General features: G+C 48.2%; 1 protein-coding gene across 1 annotated transcript in view; it reads right to left on the reverse strand.

Annotated features, from left to right (window-relative positions):
* VIT (vitrin) overlaps nucleotides 1-19,783 on the reverse strand; it is a 127,319-nt gene that overhangs the window by 20,148 nt on the left and 87,388 nt on the right. The window contains exons 8-10 of the mRNA XM_059942913.1: nucleotides 14,169-14,213; nucleotides 12,595-12,657; nucleotides 8,011-8,158 (exon numbers count right to left, since the gene is read on the reverse strand). Coding sequence (XP_059798896.1) covers nucleotides 8,011-8,158; nucleotides 12,595-12,657; nucleotides 14,169-14,213 — 256 coding nt within the window. The remainder of the gene's footprint in view (nucleotides 1-8,010; nucleotides 8,159-12,594; nucleotides 12,658-14,168; nucleotides 14,214-19,783) is intronic.

A 19,783-nucleotide genomic window follows, 5' to 3' on the forward strand; every position in this document is an offset into this window, starting at 1 on the left:
GTGCTTAGACCGTGGTAAACACTCAATAAATCTTTGTTAAAATGTAATGTAATTAAATTATAGGAATGAATGGTAAGTCTTTAACCTGCAGACTCTGGCAGCTCTCAGTACCAGAGCACATGGGTGTATGTGTCCTTTTTTAGGATATATGGGCTGGTGGCCTTTTATTTAAAAGGCACCAGGCTAGGGGTAGGGATTTTTTAAATAAAAGGAGAACCTTTTTATTTAAAAAATCCCTACCCCTAGCCTGGTGCCTTTTTCAGAGATGAAGATTATTTTAAAAGTTCAAAGAGATGTGCCACTATATTTTAATGTAAGCAACCTTTTAATTCGTAATTTTATTAGATCTCATTAAAGGAAAACACATTTTTTCCCTCAGTGATATCAAAGATTTCCTTTGAAAATAAGAGAAGAAAATAAAGATTTACAGCTCAAGGAGAAAATATCAAATTGTTCTATGTTTAGAAAAAGAGCTAAGGCTAATGAAGAGAAATGATAGGGAGCCAGCATTTGACTATGCATAGAAAGGGATAATTCATGCAATAGGAAAGGACTATCTCGCAAGTGTGTGAGAAGAAAGAATGCCTGTTAGAGATGGGCACAGGTGATTCCTAGGAAGGCTGGGGCCTGGGGGCAGGGAACTGGACAGAGCATCTGTGTCTCCAGGCCTCCCTGATGACAAGTCTCACCTGAGGCACCCTGTTAAACTACACAGGTTACCAGGTCTCCTCCCAGCAGAAACTCAATTCAGAAGGTCTGGGCTGGGGGTAGGGATTTTTTAAAATAAGGGATCCAGATGAATCTCATCCTTGGGACAGTTTGGGAAGCCCTGGATTTTAGAGGACTTCTGAGGCCCTTTCAGTCCTAAGGTTCCCATTTGGTTGAAGTCCCAGAGTCTATTGGTTTACCCCATAATGCTTTGAGTCACATGGAGTGAGCCTCTCAAATGAATTTTTATGCCAGTAGAGACATATTAACTAACCATATTCCCTATAACAAGAACCTTTTGAAACTGTTTCCTACAACAAGATATCATCACCTTAAGGTTAAAATAAAATAACATGACTATCCTTAGCCTTTTAATTAATGCTAAAGTGTGATGATTTATGGACTTAGTCATTGAGATGAACCATGCCTGTGAACTCAGGAGGGTGTTCTAGGGTGACCCTGGTTGCCTAAGGACATGCTGCTGGCTGCAGGTCGGGTGGCAGACTTGTCCCTTGAGGGTATTACCTGCTCAGAGTGAAAATGATTCTGCCCTTCCCTACAAAGCACTGAGCATGGGGCCCAGGCCGACCTGCTGAGGGAATTATCACAACTAGCCCCTTTTGAAAGGACACTGGCCGTTCTCACATTTCCTAGGATCAGAGACGTGGAGCAGAGTCTTATAATCAAATTTTGTTTTTAGAGGAGTAGGGTTTTTTCTTGGTAATTAGCAACAATAATTCCACCCCTCCACCAAAAAATAGAAAATGAATCTGCAAGCGTCTTCCTGCTGGAGGAAATGTGGGTGAGTAATCTGCTGATCTAAGAATTACTCTGGAGCCAGGGGGCTGTCCGGCTTGCTGTCTGTTACCACGTCGCTGGGCTAGGTAAGTCCAGTGACACGGAATGTCTTGGCAACAGACACAGTGTTTGGTGCTTTCCCAAACTTAGCCGTTTGGCCCGGTCGCCTGGGGATTTTGTTAAAAATGTAGATTCTTTTTTTTTTTTTTAATTTATTTTTGGCTGCGTTGGGTCTTCCTTGCTGCGCATGGGCTTTCTCTAGTTGCGGCGAGTGGGGGCTACTCTTCATTGCGGTGCACGGGCTTCTCACTGCGGTGGCTTCTCTTGTTGTGGAGCACGGGCTCTAGGTGCGCGGGCTTCAGTAGTTGCAGCATGCGGGTTCAGCGGTTGTGGCTCGCAGGCTCTAGAGCTCAGGCTCAGTAGTTGTGGCGCATGGGCTTAATTGCTCCACAGCATGTGGGATCTTCCCAGACCAGGGATCGAACCCGTGTCCCCTGCACTGGCAGGCAGATTCTTAACCACTGCGCCACAAGTGAAGTCCCTAAAATGTAGATTCTAACTCTGCAGGTTGGGTGCGAGGTCCGAGGTTCTGCCTTTCCAACAGCCTCCCAGGTGAGGCCGTGGATCACATTTTGAGTGGCAATGTCTTAGAGGATGCTGTAAGAATCAAGAAAATCAGCAGCGGGGCTGCCAGTGATAAGAGGAAGGGAGAAGAATAAATAAGAAGTCTGGAGCAGGCATAAGAAAGGCTGAGAGGAGGGAGGAGGATGGAGCTCCTATAGCCCTAGGGTGGCAACCTGGCGGGGAGACAGTTGGGGCCCGGGACACAGTGTTCACCAGATGAGAGCACAGCCCCGTGGGAATATTTGTGCCTTCACATTCTGGTTGTGCAACGGAATCACCTGGGGAGTTTTAAAAATGAATGACGCTTGGGTTCCACACTCAGAAATTCTGATTTAATCGATCTGAGGTTGGGTCTGGGCATTGGGATTTTCAGATGCTCCCCAAGTGGTTCTAATTTGCATGGGGGTGGCCACCTGCTTCTCTAGCAGAATGGTCCAGGGGGTCTAGGGAGAATGATCTCAGCATGGGTGGAGGGCACTGGGATAAGCCCCAGCGATGTGCGATGGGGGGTCGAGGGGAACCATTGAGTAGAAGTGGTGCAAGTCGAGGGCAGTGTCCTCATTTCCTTTGTCCCTCTGGGAGAACCACGTGGTGGGGAACAGGAAAAGCATAAGATTCTTGTGTGAGCTGTATTCCCAGCTCACTCAGCCTTGAGACTGTGTCCCCGAGGCCTGTGGCTCAAGGGTTCACCTGCCTTGAGAGAGGAGTGGCAGGGGGGGTCTTTGCAAGTGCCATTAGGCCCTGGAGAGCCCTCTCAAGCAGTCAGGCGGCTGTTCCGGATCCTGTTAGTTCCTGTAAAGGCAGTGTAGACTGAGGGCATGAGGAGAGGACGGGGCAGGAGTTGGAGAGACCTGTGCTCGGCTGGGTGCTGCCCTCTCACCTGGGAAGCCGAGCTGTCCCTTGCCCTCTTGAGGAGTTGGTGATTCTCACCTTGGCTACAGATTGGAATTATAGATGAAAAGACCAGCTTCTGGGTATTTGCAGGATTCTGGTTTAGTAGGGCTGGGATGGGGCCCAGGCATCAGCATCTCTAAAAGCTCCCCTGGTGATCACAATGTGAAGTCAGGGCTGGGCACTCCCTTCCTGCTCTGAAGTCCTGAGGTGCTGAGACTTGCAACTCCCAGCCCCCTCCAGCCGGGGCTCATGCCCCAGCCCCTCCTATCCCTTCCTTTGCTGCAGACTCAATGAAATGTGACAGAATGGTCCTCCTTGCCAGATGTATTAGTTGCCTATCTCAGTTGTAAACTTAGGGGCTTCAACAACACACTTACCAGTTTACAGCTCTCTAGAGGTCAGAAGTCCGAATTGCGTCTCCCTGGCAGGGCTCTGCTCCTTTCTGAAGGCTCTCGAGAGAGTCATTGCCTTGCCTTTTTCAGCGTGCATTTCTTGGTCAGGGCCCCTTTCCTCCAGCTTCAAAGAAAGCTGTCGCATCTTTCTGACTAATCTTCCGTAGTCACATCTCCCTCCAACTGATAATAGCTGGGAGAGGTTCTCTGCTTTCAAGGACTCAGCTGATTAGACTGGGACACTGGGTAATCCAGGACAATCTCCCCATCTCAGGGTCCTTGACTTTAACCACATCCACAAAGCCCCTCCTGCTCTGTGAGGTAACACATCCAGGGGTTCCAGACGTGGGCAGCTTTGCGGCCATTATTCTGCCCATCACACCAGACCCGACACCTCGTTTCTTCTCCCTCCTCTGGTTGCCCCACACTCAGTGGCTCAGTTGATCCACGGGAGCCTCTGGGCATCCTTCCTGCTTTGGGGGCAGGAAGGGAGGCTCAGCTGAGGGTGCGCAGTCAGGGCTGAGCTGGGTGGGCTGTGAAGTAAAAAAGTAAGGAGATGCAGCCCACCTCAGAGCCAAAACATGGGGCGCCTGTCAGAGAACCATGAGCAAAGAAAAACGGATTTCACTTTGAAATGAAGAGAAACCGATATTTTGCTTTATTCTTCTACAGCTGTTCTCCAATGTTGGTATCCTGGGGTTGATTACAAAGTTCAAAAGAACCTGTGCAATTCTGTTCCATTTATACTGAAATCAGGGACAAAAACAAAATCCTACGGAAGGTCCAGAGGGCATTTAGCCCCTGTGGATCCAGGTGGCAGCTAAAATGTGAGCTGCTTGTCTTCCTTATTCTGTTTGCTAGACTTCACCTAACAGCAACTTGCTCTGGCCATTCTTTCAGCTGGCCTCTTAATGTTCCTGTTGGTCATAAGCGCAATCACGAGCATGTTGGCTGTTTAACTGCAAATTAGAACATGTGTGCAAGATGGGGGCTTGAGACTTGGCCTTGTCTTCAGCAGTGTCTCTGTCCTCAGTTTGGTGGAAAGCCTCCATTATCAGGAGCTTTCTTGGCAGAGGAGCAAAATCTTGAAGTCAATTTGGTTCGACATGTTAGGGATTAACCCAAGATTTAACATCTCTCCTCTCCCCAGTGGTCATGCATTTAGCTGTGTGTTCTTAGGGAAGTCACTCAACCTCTCTGCGTCTGTGTCATACGCTGCGTCTCTTACTGGAGGTGCGTGATGACTGTGGAAGGAACGCTGTGGTTGCTGAAAGGTTAACGCGGGCCTGGGCTCCGAGCCTCTGCGGGTGCGGCGGGGGGGATGTGGGAGAGGGAGCATGATGGCACCACGGGGGCTGAGGAGCTCCCCCTGGTCCGGACCAGAATTAGGAGGCCAGCCAGCGCAAGGGGGAAGTTACAGAGGAGCAGAAACCACGAGCCTGGCAGGGGATGTTGCTGGGCCACTGAGGAGAGAGCGGAGTGGACAAGCAGAGAGACAAAGAGATGCAGGGAAAGGAGGAGGGAGGGGATGACCAAGACTTGCCAGTCCTGTGACATCACTCTCCCTTCACCTGCCTGCCTGGGTTGGTTTTCTGTTTCCTGCACCCAAAATATCTTTGTGTAGGATGCTTACGGATCAGGATACAGAACGAGCATTTTGTACATCAGGTCATTTTTAGCCTTCTCGTATTTTTATTTCTTATTTGCCTTCTGTTTCCTGTTAATAGTATGAGTCTTCTAAATTCCAAATTTAAAAGTCTAAGTTCTGCCTCAGCTCTAAGGAAAACCAAGGGAAGGAATCTTCTGGGGGGAGTCTCCCATGTGGACCCACGGCAGCAGTGACAGAGGGGAGAGGCCCGAGAGCAGGAGAAATTCTGAGCTCGGGAGTCCTCCAACCTTGGCCAGCTCCTTTCCAACCCCAGTCTCACCTTGAGTGCTCGTTCTTGCCAAGGTGGTCATTTCTTTTAGAGCCTTGTTTCCTCATTGTAACACGAGGAGGTGGAACCAGGAGCTTTCTAAGGCCCCACTGCTCTGTGATTCTGAGAGAGCAGGGCTGATTCCCTGTGGGTGTGAACTGGGCACTAGAATCCGGTGAGAACCCAAAGTACCTGTAGAGGAATCAGTTTCCCAGCCAGCCGAGCACTGGAAAGCCCTTTTCCAGAAACACTGGCCCCATGTCTGCATCGACCTCTGCCCCCATACACTTTCCTTCCCCACCCCCTTGCCCTCTCTCGCACTAAGACCATTTGCTGAAGAAAGGACGGATGGGAGCCACCCAGGTGGCTGAAATAAACGCAATTTCAGCTGGGTGTGTGGATTTCCCCTTCAGCCTCATCACACCTTCCTAATGCCTCTCTCCAACTGATTTTGTTCCCCGCGTTCCCCTGACGGATGTATAACCTCTGTGCAGCCATCATTTCATTGCTGATCATTCACCCACCTAATCAGAACCTGAGGCTGGAAGGGAGAGGATGGTCACCCAGCATGTTCACCCAACATTCACTGATTGGATGTCTTCTGAATACAGAGCCAGTCACTGAATTACAGAACATCAGGGCTGGCAGAGCCCTAATAAATCATCTGGTCCGACCAGCCTGTACTTTAGAGATGGCAGCTCTTACATGGAGAGGTTAAGTGACTTGCTTAGGGTCACACAGCGGAGCTAAGGCTAGAATTCAAGACGTCCTGTCACCAGTTCATCGTGCTTTCCACTCCACCCCGTGGCCGAAGGAGGGTGAAGATGATTGATTGGTTTGTATGAGCATAAAGTGAAGGAAAACAGACACATTTCCCTTAAGGGCTTTAAATTAATAAGGACCCTGGACGGAAAAAAAGATGAATAGGGAAGGCATTTTTAGAAAGTGACATTGGAAAGCCTGGAGGTAAACTCTTCCCTGTAAATGGTGATGACATTAGGAACACGTGAGAGAAAATGTCTTTTTGAGGGGAAGGAGTCTTTATTGATTTTTTTCCTTCCCTGCTACATTTGTTCTTTAATCCATGTTCCCATCAGCACACAACACAATGCTCCTGCCATTTTTCTTTTCCTTGACATATTTATCACCTTATTTTCATATTCTCCTATAAACCTTGGTATACACAGCTTTTAAAGCAGCTATTTTTAATGCAAGATGACATACCAAGCTTTGAACCCCCCAATAAAACTGACCGGGAACATCTGGCACTAAAACACTTACATTTCCTCCCCAGATAAGCCTGCTATTCATCTGCTAACTTTAAAAAGTAACACAAGAATGAAAATAGGTTGACGTCTTGAAAACAAGAAAACAATGACCAAAACCACGTATTTTCCTATTTCCAGTTAAAATCCCCCAGAACATCTGACATCGAGAACATGTGTAGCAATTGGTTATTTTCATATATTTGACTCTGACTATATACAAGTGCCACTTAGCTATTTTCCTTCACAGAAATAGAAGATAGTGCTAAATATGTTATTGGAATTTAATTCTAAAAATACAAACATTATAGGTTCTTATGAAAATAAAGCATTTTATTTCTTTGGACATCTCAAAACTAAATATTCTAATGTCTGTGACATAACAACCTCGGTTAAAATGCTGTTCTGGGATGTTCCCGGGAAATATTTGAAGGGACCGGAGATGGCCCCAGATGTTGTCAGGTGTGTGTTTTTTACTTTTCAGACTGTGGCTTCTGAGCAAGAGGTACCAAGGCCTAGGGTAGTGTCCAAGGCCGAGGCTAAGCTGCAGATCTGGGAGAAGGAGGGGCGGGTTGTGTCCGAGATCCTTTGTGGAAAGTGAGACAGTTATCCTGCCCTTAATCTTGATCAAAAGCCCACCTGTTATTTGAAATTTGTGCTTGTTTACGCCTTTGATTGCCTATTTATTTTCAGTTGATATCTGTATATCTGCTTTAGCGAGAAATCTATTACATCTGAAATAAGATTGACTTCTTATCCCCAATGAGAGAAAAGCTGAGATTGGATGTTAGTATGCGCCCTCAATGTCTACCCTACGTAGAATAGTAAAATGGACTGGGGACAGTCACCTGGGTGAGTGCTGGGGGCCATCCCCCCCCCTCCACCCCAGTCCTCCCCATTGCCGGGTGAGCTTTCCCAGTACCTGTGTGGAGGCCTAAGCTTGTCCAGAGAAAGGAGGAAGTTCAACCTAGAGCACCATGTTTTCTGGGCATCCCACTTATAGGTGGAGCACAGGAGCCCCTCAAACAAATACTCTAATAGTCAGGGTTGAAAGGGGGCCAACCTTGATGAGGAAACTGACCGTGAGAGAGGTGAAGGCCTAGCCCAAGGCCACGCAGCTTGTTATTGGCTGAGCAAAAACTTGAACTCGGCTCTCTTAATTCCCAAACAAATATTCTCTCTACCAGTCAGGAGTGCAAATGCCATTTAGTTTCAAGTGTGGATTAACTTGTCCCTCCTTCTGGAAGCCTCAGATTTCTTCAGCGGCATCTGGATTGCTTCCGTTTCTTTCATTTACATTCGTATCAGGGAAGAGAATGAGTCTGCTATGCTCTAGGATGTGTCGGTATTTTTTTCTGGCACAAAATTAAGCGTGGGACATCCCTTGATTTCTGAATTCAGGGCAGCACTTACCCGTACTGAACAACACCCATCAGTGGACCTGCAGGGCCAATGTCAAGAACTTGGGCAACGTCGGCCAGGAACTGCTTCTGGATTTGGAATCGACGTTTGCCAATGCTCGCGCTCCCATCAATTAAAAATGACAAGTCAACTTTGCAGCCTAAGGAATGGAAAGGGACTCTGTTATTCTGCTTCTCTCTCATTGCATTCACTGCTCACTCCCCTCTTCCTCCACCAGAGCCCCCTGAGATGCCAACGAAAAGAAAGTTAAAAAAAAAAAGTAGCAAGATGCAAGGTATACTTATTTATTTATATCCGTAACTGATTTTCACCGGGTACCAAGGTCCTGGACACTGGGCTGGTACTTATTTCCATGACTGTTGTAGAATTCTCTGTATCAGCCACAGTTACAGACTATAGAAGCAGGGACCTCCCAGTCAAGTCTAAGAAGGCCCTCAGAATGGTCTCCTAGTTCAGACCATATAAGTGCAGACCCCCAGATGTGGGCATTCACCCAGACTGAGTCCCTGGAGCTTATGGTCTTTTACTCTCATCCTAACTTTTTAGAATTGTGTGTTGGCTCTCTATAAAGGTGGGAAGAATCGGCAGGGCCAGTGCAGAGGGGAGGGCAGGAAGTGTAGATTGAGAAATGGATACTTATCTTATCCTTCACTTCCCTGGGTGGGGCAACCCTAGAAATTATCCACCTGTCTCGACAGATACCTGTTCTTATTTGTAGCTACCTTAGATTTTTGCCCCTTCTCTTAGTTGTAACAAAGACTAGGACAGCTCTGGTTAGGATCTCGGGACCTCTGCAAGTAGATGAAGGTTAGGGTGAAAGTGGGGAGATGGTGGGGCTGCAAGCTGGTTCAAACTTTCAAACGCTGAAAGGAACTGATGGAAAGCCACGTAAGCAAGTAGAAGTCGGTGTCTTTTTTATTTATGTATGTATTTTTGGCCGCGTTGAGTCTTCGTTGCTGCGTGCAGGCTTTCTCTAGTTGCGGTGAGCGGGGGCTACTCTCCGTTGCGGTGCGTGGGCTTCTTATTGCAGTGGCTTCTCTTGTTCTGGAGCACGGGCTCTAGGTGCGCGGGCTTCAGTAGTTGTGGCACGTGGGCTCAGTAGTTGTGGCTCGCGGGCTCTAGAGCGCAGGCTTAGTAGCTGTGGCGCACGGGCTTAGTTGCTACGCGGCATGTGGGATCTTCCCGGACCAGGGCTCGAACCCGTGTCCCCTGCATTGGCAGGCGTATTCTTAACCACTGCGCCACCAGGGAAGTCCAAATTGGTGTCTTCTTTGCTCTCGACTGAAATTATATCATCTCAGGATGATAAAACTGATTATTCAGTGCTGATCAGAAGTTTCTTATTGGGAGGTATGTAGTCCCTTGATTAACAAAAAATGAGGAATGAGTTCTTTAACAACTGCAATTTGGGAGACAAAAATATTTCAAAGCAGAGTTCCGTGGGCGAAAAGGAGAGAGACAGTAAAATTAGAAATTTCTGGACTGGAGTGTCTAGGAGGACATGGGGGCCAGCTCTGCCCTGTGTGGGAAGGGTGCAGCTGTCCAGACCAGCCTGGATCTCTAAGCTGCCACACGATCGCCCATGAGGCTGCTCTCAACTTCTGTTCTCTGCATTGTATTGCTTCCATGGGACTGGGGTCCTCCCATTCCCCAAAAGGAGAAGCTCCATGGCAAGGAGGGATATATATATATATATATATATATATATTTAATGAAAGGAAGAAATGAACATGAGTTGATACAGTTTTAAGCAGAATTGATGAGAAATATTTAGTAAAGAGTGACACTACAGAATTGGCAGGTTAAGGGCAAAAGTTCTGAGAACATGCTTTATTCTGTTGCTGTGGTGCATGGCAATCAAAACCAGAGGAGAAGTAGGTGATGACAGGGGCCTCTCTGGGCCTGGCTGACTCCGCTGCATCTGGAATCAGTGCCTCGGCTCACTAGGGACCTCGCAAGCTTTTAGACCCTGTGTGCCTGTATGGTCAGGGCCTGCGGACTCTTCCTGTTCAGCTGGCTTCCCCTGTCCTTTGCTGCCCCCAAACTGTCTATGCTCAAGCATGACCCTCGAGATGAAGATTGGAAGAAGTAAATAAAATCAAGAAGCGGAGTTCAGAGATGCCACTAAAGCCTGGGATAAAGCAAAAGAGAAGCAGAACTGCTCTATGGCTTGGCATGTTCCCCAAACAGGGCCAACCCTCTTTCCTAGGTCTGGGCTTGCGATGTGAATTGCCGCCAGCAGGTGGCAGTGGTGCTCTTTAGGGCTTGCCGCCCACTGGCACCTATGCTGGAAATGTGGACGGAGTCCCAGGCTCCACCCCAATCTATAGAATCAGCTCTCAGTTTAGCAAGATCCCCAGGTGATTCCTATGCACATTAAAGTTTGAGAAGCACTCCTGAAGAGAGGTTTTCCTTCAGATGTCAGCATAGTTCAACTTTTGGCTGCGTTGGGTTTTCGTTGCTGCGCGTGGGCTTTCTCTAGCTGTGGTGAGCGGGGGCTACTCTCTTCGTTGTGGTGCGTGGGCTTATTGCGGTGGCTTCTCTTGTTGCACAGCACAGGCTTTAGGCATGCAGGCTTCAGTAGTTGTGGCACATGGGCTCGGTAGCTGTGGTGCATGGGCTTAGTTTCTCCGTGGCATGTGGGATCTTTCCGGACCAGGGCTCGAACCCGTGTCCCCTGCATTGGCAGGCGGATTCTTAACCATTGTGCCACCAGGGAAGTCCCTCTCCTTATTTCTTACATCTTGAACTGTGCTCAAGATTGATGTGTTGATTTCATAGGTTTTAAGGAGGTGAGGTGTTTCTCTGTTTCCTTTGCTCTCTTCACTCATTAGCCTGATGGCTGATATCGGGATCATCTTTGCTCCTCCTTCCCAAGAATGTTTTAATGACAATGGATCCCGCTCAGGGCGTGTGCTCACTGAGACCCTAGTGGCTTCCTCATACAGAGATGAAAACATGCTGATGTGAAGATGACAACATCAGTACGAAAGGACAGAACTGGGTTATGAAATGTCCAGCATGAGCAATTTATTACGGTCACTGAGGTTGCAGCAGGAGGAAGAAAAGGTAAGACAGAGTGTCTACAGTAATCAATCTACCAATTTTCTTAATTGCTTTGGTTTTCTTCAACGTGATACAATTTTATAGATTAACGCTTTTTGTTGGCCAGTATATTAGGCCAGTGTTTCTTAACCCTGGATAAGTATCAGAGTTGCTTATGCAGCTTCAATAAATAAAGATGCCTGGGAATCACTCCAGGCGGTGCTTCTCAAGGGCTAGCATGCAAAGGAATTGCTTGATTCAGTAGATCTGGGGGCAAGTCTGAGGTTCTGCAGTTCTAACAAGCTCCCAGGTGACGTCAATTCTGCTGGTCCTCAGACCACACTTTGAGTAGCAAGAGCTAGAGAGAGACTGATTCAGTAGGTATGAGGCAGGAATTGGTACCTTTCATTTTTAAAAATGTCTTTAGGTGGGACTTCCCTGGCGGTCCAGTGGTTAAGACTTCGCCTTCCAATGCAGGGGTTGCGGGTTTGATCCCTGGTCGGGGAGCTAAGATCCCACATGCCTTGCGGCCAAAAAACCAAAACATAAAACAGTAGCAGTATTGCAACAAATTCAATCAAGACTTTAAAAATGGTCCATGCCAAAAAAAAAAAACCCCAAAAAACGTTAGTCTTCAGGTGATTCTCACCCAGAGGTGAGTTGAGACTCACAGCCCATTGGTGGCGGACTTGTCGCAACTTTCTGGGAGAATTTGCAGGTGCTCTCCTTGGCTTGCAACACACAGCTCCCTCCTGGTTTTCCTCTTTTTCTCTGGTCCCTTCTTTCTGGTATCCTCAGGTGGCTTCTCTTCCACCGAGTTAGTCTTAAAGGTCTTCAGGTTTAAGTCGTCTGTTTCTTCTTACTCTATCCTGTCTCCCTAGGTCACATTTTCTGTTCTGACAGCTTTGGCTTTGAGCTATGGCTCATCATCTTCCAGCTCTAAATTTCTGGCTGGGCTGTCCTTTCAGAATGTCAGATCTGGGTAGTTAACTCTCTGCTAGACCAAACGTCTTACAGAAGATGATAGATGTAAACACTCTCCTGCCCCAATGTGCTCGGTCCCCGTGGTCCTCATGGCAGCACCATTTGCCCTAGTTGTCCAAATCATCTTTAATGGCTCCCTCTCTCGCACTTCTACCTCTAACCCTCTGGATTCTTCCTTCTCTATCTCTTGAATTTGCCCATTTCTCTCCATTTATGCTTCCCTCTCTGAGCTCTGTGTACCATCATCTCCACTGGACCACTGTCCTCGCTGGCAAGCGAGTCTCCTCCTTTCATCCGCCTTGTCGCCCCACTCCACCCCACCCTGTTGCCATAGCGATGTTTTAAACATCTGATCCTCTTGCACATAGATAGTGTAAATCCTTCCAAAGCTTCCCTTTCCCCTTAGAACAAAGTGACAGAAGAGAGGAGATAAATAGATCCAGGGTAGGAGAGAGGCGGATTAGGGTGGGAGTGAGTGCAGAGAGGGGAGAGAGAGCAGATCAGATGTCAAAGCCACTATGGGCTTCTAGTTGTCAATTAACTTACTTGGATCTCCCTGGGATACTGGCTCCAAAGACTGTGTGCTTAATTCTTTTTTTGGAACAAATCCTGGAAAGAGCAGTAAAACTTTTGGTGACTTACAAGAACAGGAAGCATCTGGCCTCACCCCAGGGATGGGGACAAAATGGATATTCACACTCAGCTCAGGGGGCTTGGCTTACTAAGTGTGCTCTTCTCCATAACACCCCCATCTTAAGAGAGAAGAATGAATGAATACTTACCACCGACAGCCTACTAGAGACACAGTACTCCCCTGGGTGCTTACAGGCATTTGAAGTCAGGAGACTTGAGATTTGTCCCCTACCGCCCGTTAGGAGATAGCCATAGTCTCCTTATCTGAAAGCATTAAGCACTTTGCAGGTGTAAATTATCCCTCTGTAAAATTCTGAAAATCTTGAGGTCAGGGCACGTGTCTCACTCATCACGTGAACCTTTCGTGTGGTCCTCAGTCAACATTCAGTGACTGAGTTGATGAACAAAGATGAGTGAGACTGAGGACAGTCTAATGGGGGTTGGGTGTAGACTGGAGGGGAAGAGATGAGATACAAGCAACTCAAACAAATAAGAGAGTCTATAATGCTTCCCTTCCCCTCCAGCAGTCTGAGACCAGAGTACAGATGCAAAAGGGTTTAGGGCTTTGAGAGGGGGTGTATGTGAGTTGAATTTCAGCCTCAAGGGTCTTCTTCAGAGCTGTTTACCTGGGAGCCAAGTTCACAAATATATCATATAAGGAAATAAAGACAATAAATACGAGTCTTTTTAGGCTTGGTAAGGCCAATGAGTTTCTTGGGCAGAGTGAAACCTGCAGCACCAACCAGAAGTGAGTCTCCCCGTTTCTGGGATGCTGGGTAGCGCCACTGAGAGTCTCCCCCAGTGGAGGGAGGTGCTAAGGGCTCTGCTCGCTCCTGGCTGTGGTGAGCTTTCTCCTGGCTTGTTAGTTTTTCCAATTTGCAAAGCACATGATTTCATCTTCCCATTAAAGGTCAGCTTGCTCATCCCACTTCCTCACATCATTTAAAAAATTCACGAATGACATTTCTCAGCCAGGAGCTCCGGGAGGGGAAGAAATACATGTCCAGAGGCCCGAGTCCTCTCCTCCATCTCCCCCTCACCCACCCACCAGCAAAATCTGCCTTGGAACCAAGAGTCAGAAGGCCACATTTGCTGTTGGAGTTTCAAATACTTAACGCAGTAAACAGGGAACAACATTCATTCATGTGAAGGGAAAATCTGAATCCCATTTGCAAAGAAGGAAGAAGAAACAGAAGGAAGTCAAAGTGTGCTCCCAGACGGAGTGAGGGTCTAACCCATTTTGGGGGCCTGGAACTCACTCCCTTCTGCTTTTTTGTCTTCACATTTCCTTCCCCCTTAGTGATCCAGTCTTGTCCCTTACCCAGGCCTCCCTGTAGGAGTTTCAGTGGGCCCTTCGCATGGTCACCAGACCCTAATGTTGGAGGTGACACTGTTGGAAAGCCTTCTCTAGCTGAGCTTAGTCTCTGTGCCACCTGCTGTACGAATCTTGATCTAGTCATGGCCAGGAGGATGGGCTGTATAATTACCTGCATCTAGAAGCACCGATCCAGGTTTCCACAATTCAGTTTCCCCTGATTTTCAAAATTAAAAAGAAACAAACTCATTACTTAGATGAAATCAGCAGACGCTCTCAAGTGAACTGCCAGGATGATAATGTTTTCTAACTGTGGCAGAAAGTTCAGTAAAAAAGCATGAGACCAGACTTTGGGATGAAGCAACCTGAAATCTGTGGGATTTTCTCATTTAAAGCTCTTAAAGCCAAAGACAAAAACATCTTTACTCTTTTCTTCCTTTCCCTGTGCACCAAGAGTCACGGAATAATAGGAATCCTGGAATTCAAGGGGACCTAAAAGCTCATTCAATTTGAACCAACCTCCTAACCTGCTTCAATAACATCTCTACCTAAGCGAGTGGCTGGCTGGTGCTTGGATACCTCCAGAGACAGGGAACTCATTACATTTGCAACCAAAGTAGTGCATTTCTTCTTGGACTATTGAGACTTTGAGAAAACTTTTCATTGTATCAATATGAAATCTTTATCCACCCATCCATCCTTCCATCCACCCATCCACCCGTCACACTCAATAAGCACACAAAATATGCCCAGCATCATTCTGGGTACATTTGCCTTACCCATCTGTTTGTGTTTCTTTCCTTAGAACCACACAGAACAAATTTGGCCCCTTCAGGGAGCAGGCAGTCCACTCATTTCCTGAGGCTCTGCTTCTCATGGTGTGCCTCAAGCAGAATAGAGCAAAGTGGCACCTGGCATCCCATCTGTTTAATGCCCTTCACCACAAACCAGTGCTGATGAAGTGGCAGCGGTGGTCGGAAAGGGGAGATTCTTACCCAATAGTCCCTGATCTCTTTTGGAGAATTATGGCTGGGAGGGGCTCAGAGGCAGCACAAACATATTAGGAAGCCTCGTAAGGACACCCTAATGGCTGTTTCTCTCCCTCTCTCATTGCCTCCCCTCTCCACTTGCCTTTAGCTCTCAAGGCTGAGAGCATAACCAACTGTTTCATTTCTTAAAGGCCATCAGCTTTCCAGCACACTGCAATTATTAACACACTCAAATGAAGTGGTATTTTCTTTTGCATGATTAAAAGATGCCAGGCTATTTTGAAAGATAGTCTGTGTTCTTGCAGGTTCTGGGTTAATGGTGAGAACTGAGTTTAATTTGGCTCAGCCATTAACCAGGTGTAGGACCTTGAGCAAGTCACATGTCCTCGATGAACCTCAATTCCTTTTTGAGTAACATTAGCAGTTTGGGTGGGATGATCTCCAAGTTCAAAATATTTATGATGTATATGTTTAAACATTCAGCTTCTTTAGCCTCATTACTCTATCGCCACCTACTGGTAAAAATATGCGCTTTGCCCTTTTCCTTAAAAAAAGGTGCTGGTGACGTCTCAGTTTTTGCCCAAGGCTTTCAGCACCCTTGGGTGTGAGGAAGGATTAGAATGCTGGAGGCTCTATTACTTTGGCAGGAGATAAACCGTTCTCTGACATGAGGGATTTTCAAGCCTCTTACTCCTGTCCTGGAGGCCTGTCCTTCTGTCCATGCCACTTTCATTTGTTTGGGACAAGTTTGAACCAAATCGCTTTCATCCAAAAGCCAAAGGCTGAAAAAATATCTGGACGGCTCAGACTTGGTGTTCTGGGATTTGGTAGTAATGAGAAGTAGATTTGTGAGAACATTTGTGCTCTGGTGTTGAGGTCTGAGGGCGTGGTGTGGGGAGAACAGAAGTCAGAAGGCCCATCCTGAGTCTACCAAAACACTAGCTGGGGGTCTGGGGGGCTCACCTACCTTCTCTGATCTCCAGTTTTCTCCTGCGTAAAGCCGAGCTCATAGGGACTTCTCCTGCCCTGCCTCACATGAAGGTAAATGTATATAAAATCACTCTGAAAAGTGTAAAAGGTGCTCGTAAAAAAACAGCTAATTATTTTTGTGATAATCCTGGCTCGGTCACCTTATAGATACAGTCAGTGTCTAAGAGAGGTATTGATTTTGAACATGCACTGACCAAGCTCCTTCCGAGCATTAAGTCACAATAACCCTGTGGGTCAGGTACAGCTATGATCCCACTTTACAGGTGAGGAAACCGACGCACACGGAGTGGCAGAACAGAACATTAAGCCCAGGCAGGCAGGCTCCACCTGCATGTAATCACCACCTGTTTATCACACGGGAGGCGTCATGGTCGCTTCAGCATCTCAGGGTACTGGGTGAGGCCACGGAAAAGCTAGGCCTGGAACTACACCTGTAACGCACACGAAGCGTGAGGGCCCAGAACATTCCTGTTTTAAGATCCGTGACGACCTTTGCACTGGTTACAGCTCCTTCTGTTCCCTGCACATCTGGAAGTCACCAGCCCGGGACCCAAGTGGGAGCCCCCTAAGGGAGGCCCTTAGGGCTCTCAAATTTTATGGGGCAGAAGCACAGGTGACCCTTTAGCCCCCCGGCTTCTCCCCGGTGACTCCCGGTGCAGATTTTAGGAGGAGGTGGTCGTCTGAGAGGCAGCAGCCCCTGGAACCAGGGGACTCTGCACACCCCCTTTCTGGGGCCTGGCTTCATGCCCCGAGGGCTGCACATTTCCCTTGGAGAACTTTCTCTGGCTGCAGTGAGATGGGGGCACTCGGAGAGCAGCTGCAGCTGTGCCAGAGGAGCCTCGTGCCTGCAGCCCGACGCACAAGGGCTGTCAGAGAAGGCTGAGTACAGTCAGAGGTCCTGGGCAGGGGCCGTCAGGCCGGCGATGCGTCAGCAGTCCCGGGTTTACAGGTGGATTCCCTCCAAAGCTCCGTGTGGAATATTTGTTTGGCAGCCTCTTCTCGTGGAAACAACATCAACTCCACTGTTAGGTTTCCAGGCCAGTGAAGCTTATCTGATCAAACAGAGCTCATGGTACCGTGAAGCCCGGCAGCAACAGGATGGTTCCAAGGAAGAGTCCCCGAGTTGTTTAGCTTCAGTCACTCCAGTCCCGTCTCAGAGGGTCCCGGTAGGAGGGGCAGGGGCCTGCCTATGGGGGCTGGAGGAGGCCCCAGAATTCTAGAATCTGAAAATATCTGAGTCATCTTTGTAGTTCTAACAGCACAGTGTCTGACATATAGTACGCTCAGTAAATTTTTTTAAAATTAAAGAACAGTTCCCCTGCAGTGGAAGCGGTGGCTTAAATTGGGGACGTGTCCAGTTACACCTGTGGGCAGAAAGCATAGTGGGAGGAGGAAGCAGGAATCACTCGGGGTCATAAGTTCGGTGTCCCGTGGAGGAGAGGATGAAATATTGAGGCCGACGACAACATCATTAGGTCCCTACCTAGCTGCCTGGGTCTGTTAATGGTTTGCCCTAAACACAGATGGGGTATTTAATGGGGCTCATGAGATTCCGTCCCATGTGATGTAATTTTATCAGTGACTGGAAAGGAGACAGGTGGCGTGTTAATCAATTTGGTGGATGACACAGAAGTTGGAAGGATTGTTAATATATTCAATGACAGAATTAAGATTCAGGAAGACTACAGGATTGGGGTGACCTGCTTCTGTAGAAATACCTGAGAAAAAACCCTGGGAACTTGAGTGATTGCCAGTTCAGCAGGAGATGAACGGATGATGAGAGAGAACCTCCCCCCCACAGGGAACTTGGGATGTTTTCATGGAACCGGCGTGTTTAGGGCGAGAGGCAATGCCCGGGCACAGCCCTTGAGGCGTCGTGTCCTGCTCTGAGTGCCCTGCTCTCACTCACTGACGGACCGTGGTTTAGCTCGAGGGTGTGATGCCGAGTTACGTAAGGACCTGCTGGGGGGATGAGAGGAATTTGTCCCAGAAAAGATGAGACGTAACGGAGGACGTGAAGGCTACTTTCATATATTTGAAAGGCTCGCTAATTTATGCTCTTAAAAATATTGAAGACCCCCAAAGAGCCTCTGTTTGTATTGGCTACGTCTACTGATTTTTCTCATGTTAGAAATTAAAACTGTGCATCCTCTCATCTGAAACACAGTATTAACTATCCATCTATTTCACTATTTATTCACTTCAAAATAACAATAGACCTATCTATTCTATTCTAATATTTTTTATGAAAAATAACTGTTTTCTGAAACAAAAGCATTCAATGAGAAGAGTGGCGCATTTCTTCAGTGTCTGACGTAATAGAAGGCAGCTAGAATCTGATGTCAGTTCCTTCAGTCGATCTGTGGTGAAATCTCGTTTTTGTTGAAGGGTATGAAGAAAATCTGGCCTCACGCAGTTATGTATGCAGAGAAGTGAGGGTCTCAGAGAAGGCCTGAAAGCAGGTCCCCGGACCACACTTTGAGAAGTACTAGTTTAGAAACATTAGGAGCAGCGGGGCTTAAGTTCTAGATAATATGCTTAACAATGGGACTGGGAAGTTATCCTACACAGGGCAAAGGTCTCTGTCATGCCATAAGGGATGCCTTGGTTTGGTGGGAAATTAGATCAGAGGAACTTTATACGATTCTTTCCAATTCTACCATCTGCTGATTTTCTAGCTGAGGAATTGGGTGACTTGTCTGAAATGCACGATTATGTGGGAAGTGAGAGCCGGTCGAAGGGTAGCTAAGACCCCGCGTGCGAGTGCTTCCCGGCCTGCGGGAGCAAGCGCGGGGCTTCGCCACTGTCCAGGCCTGTGTGCCTTGGGGGAGGAGGGGCCCCAAGGCAGGGGCACGCGGGGGTCCGCGGGAGGGTCTGAGGCGCTCAAAGCAAAGCTGCAGGGGTGACGGTGGAGGGGGAGGAGCTGCAGAAAGGGGTAGGCTTTGAGGCTGAGAAAGGAGCTGGGAGCATCTGTGCGGTCAACGAGATAGAGCTTTCGTTAGTTACTGGAGCGTGGAGAGAAAGGGAGGCTCAGAGCTACAGACCCAGGGGGAAGGTTACGAAGGGTTATAAACAGGGAGTGGGATCAAATGCTCAAAACAGCCTTGGGTTGCTGGGCAGGAAAAAACACGAGCTGGAGGTCAAGTAAGCGCCTTGTTGCCATCATGCCCCAAGCCGAGTCTGATTGGCGACGTGTGTCTGGGTCTTTGCTCTGTGTCCCGGAGGCGGGTCCTGGGGTGGCACGGGGGCGGGTGGGGGGTGCCTCTCCAGCCGACCCAAACCCCTGACAGCCCTTGGGTGTCTGGACTGGCAGAGACGTACTCTCGACGCACTGAGAACGGACAGAGCAAAGAGATGCTTACTAGAGTTAAAACAACTTGGCATGACCTGGAGGTGAGCGGCAGAGGCCAGCAGGTGCGGGGAGAAGGTGTTTGTTAAGTGCGGCAGAGCAGGGACGGCAAGCAGCGGGCAGCCTCGCCAGGTTTCTGGAAAGCAGCTCCGGAGAATCCTGCCCTTGGATACCCGGGGGGATTACACAGGGTCAGTTGATTTACATGCAACCAGCAGTCTGCTTTCTCTTATTTTGCCCCCTGATGAAAGTGCCTTGGAAGTCAGCCAAGCTTTCTGTGGCTGGCTCTACTTTTGGGGGTTGCAGAGGAGGCACAGATCCTGGCCAAGGGCACTAGAGGAAGTAGTGCCCCAGGCTTGGCTGCCTGAACTGTCCCATGGGCCTGTTAGGGTCTAAAATGGCCTTGGAGTCCTTGGCCTGCCCAGCGATCTGATCCTTAAGCCCTTTGTCCTGAACAGC

Source organism: Balaenoptera ricei, chromosome 13 (assembly GCF_028023285.1).
Source record: "Balaenoptera ricei isolate mBalRic1 chromosome 13, mBalRic1.hap2, whole genome shotgun sequence".
NCBI classification, from domain to species: Eukaryota; Metazoa; Chordata; class Mammalia; order Artiodactyla; family Balaenopteridae; genus Balaenoptera; species Balaenoptera ricei.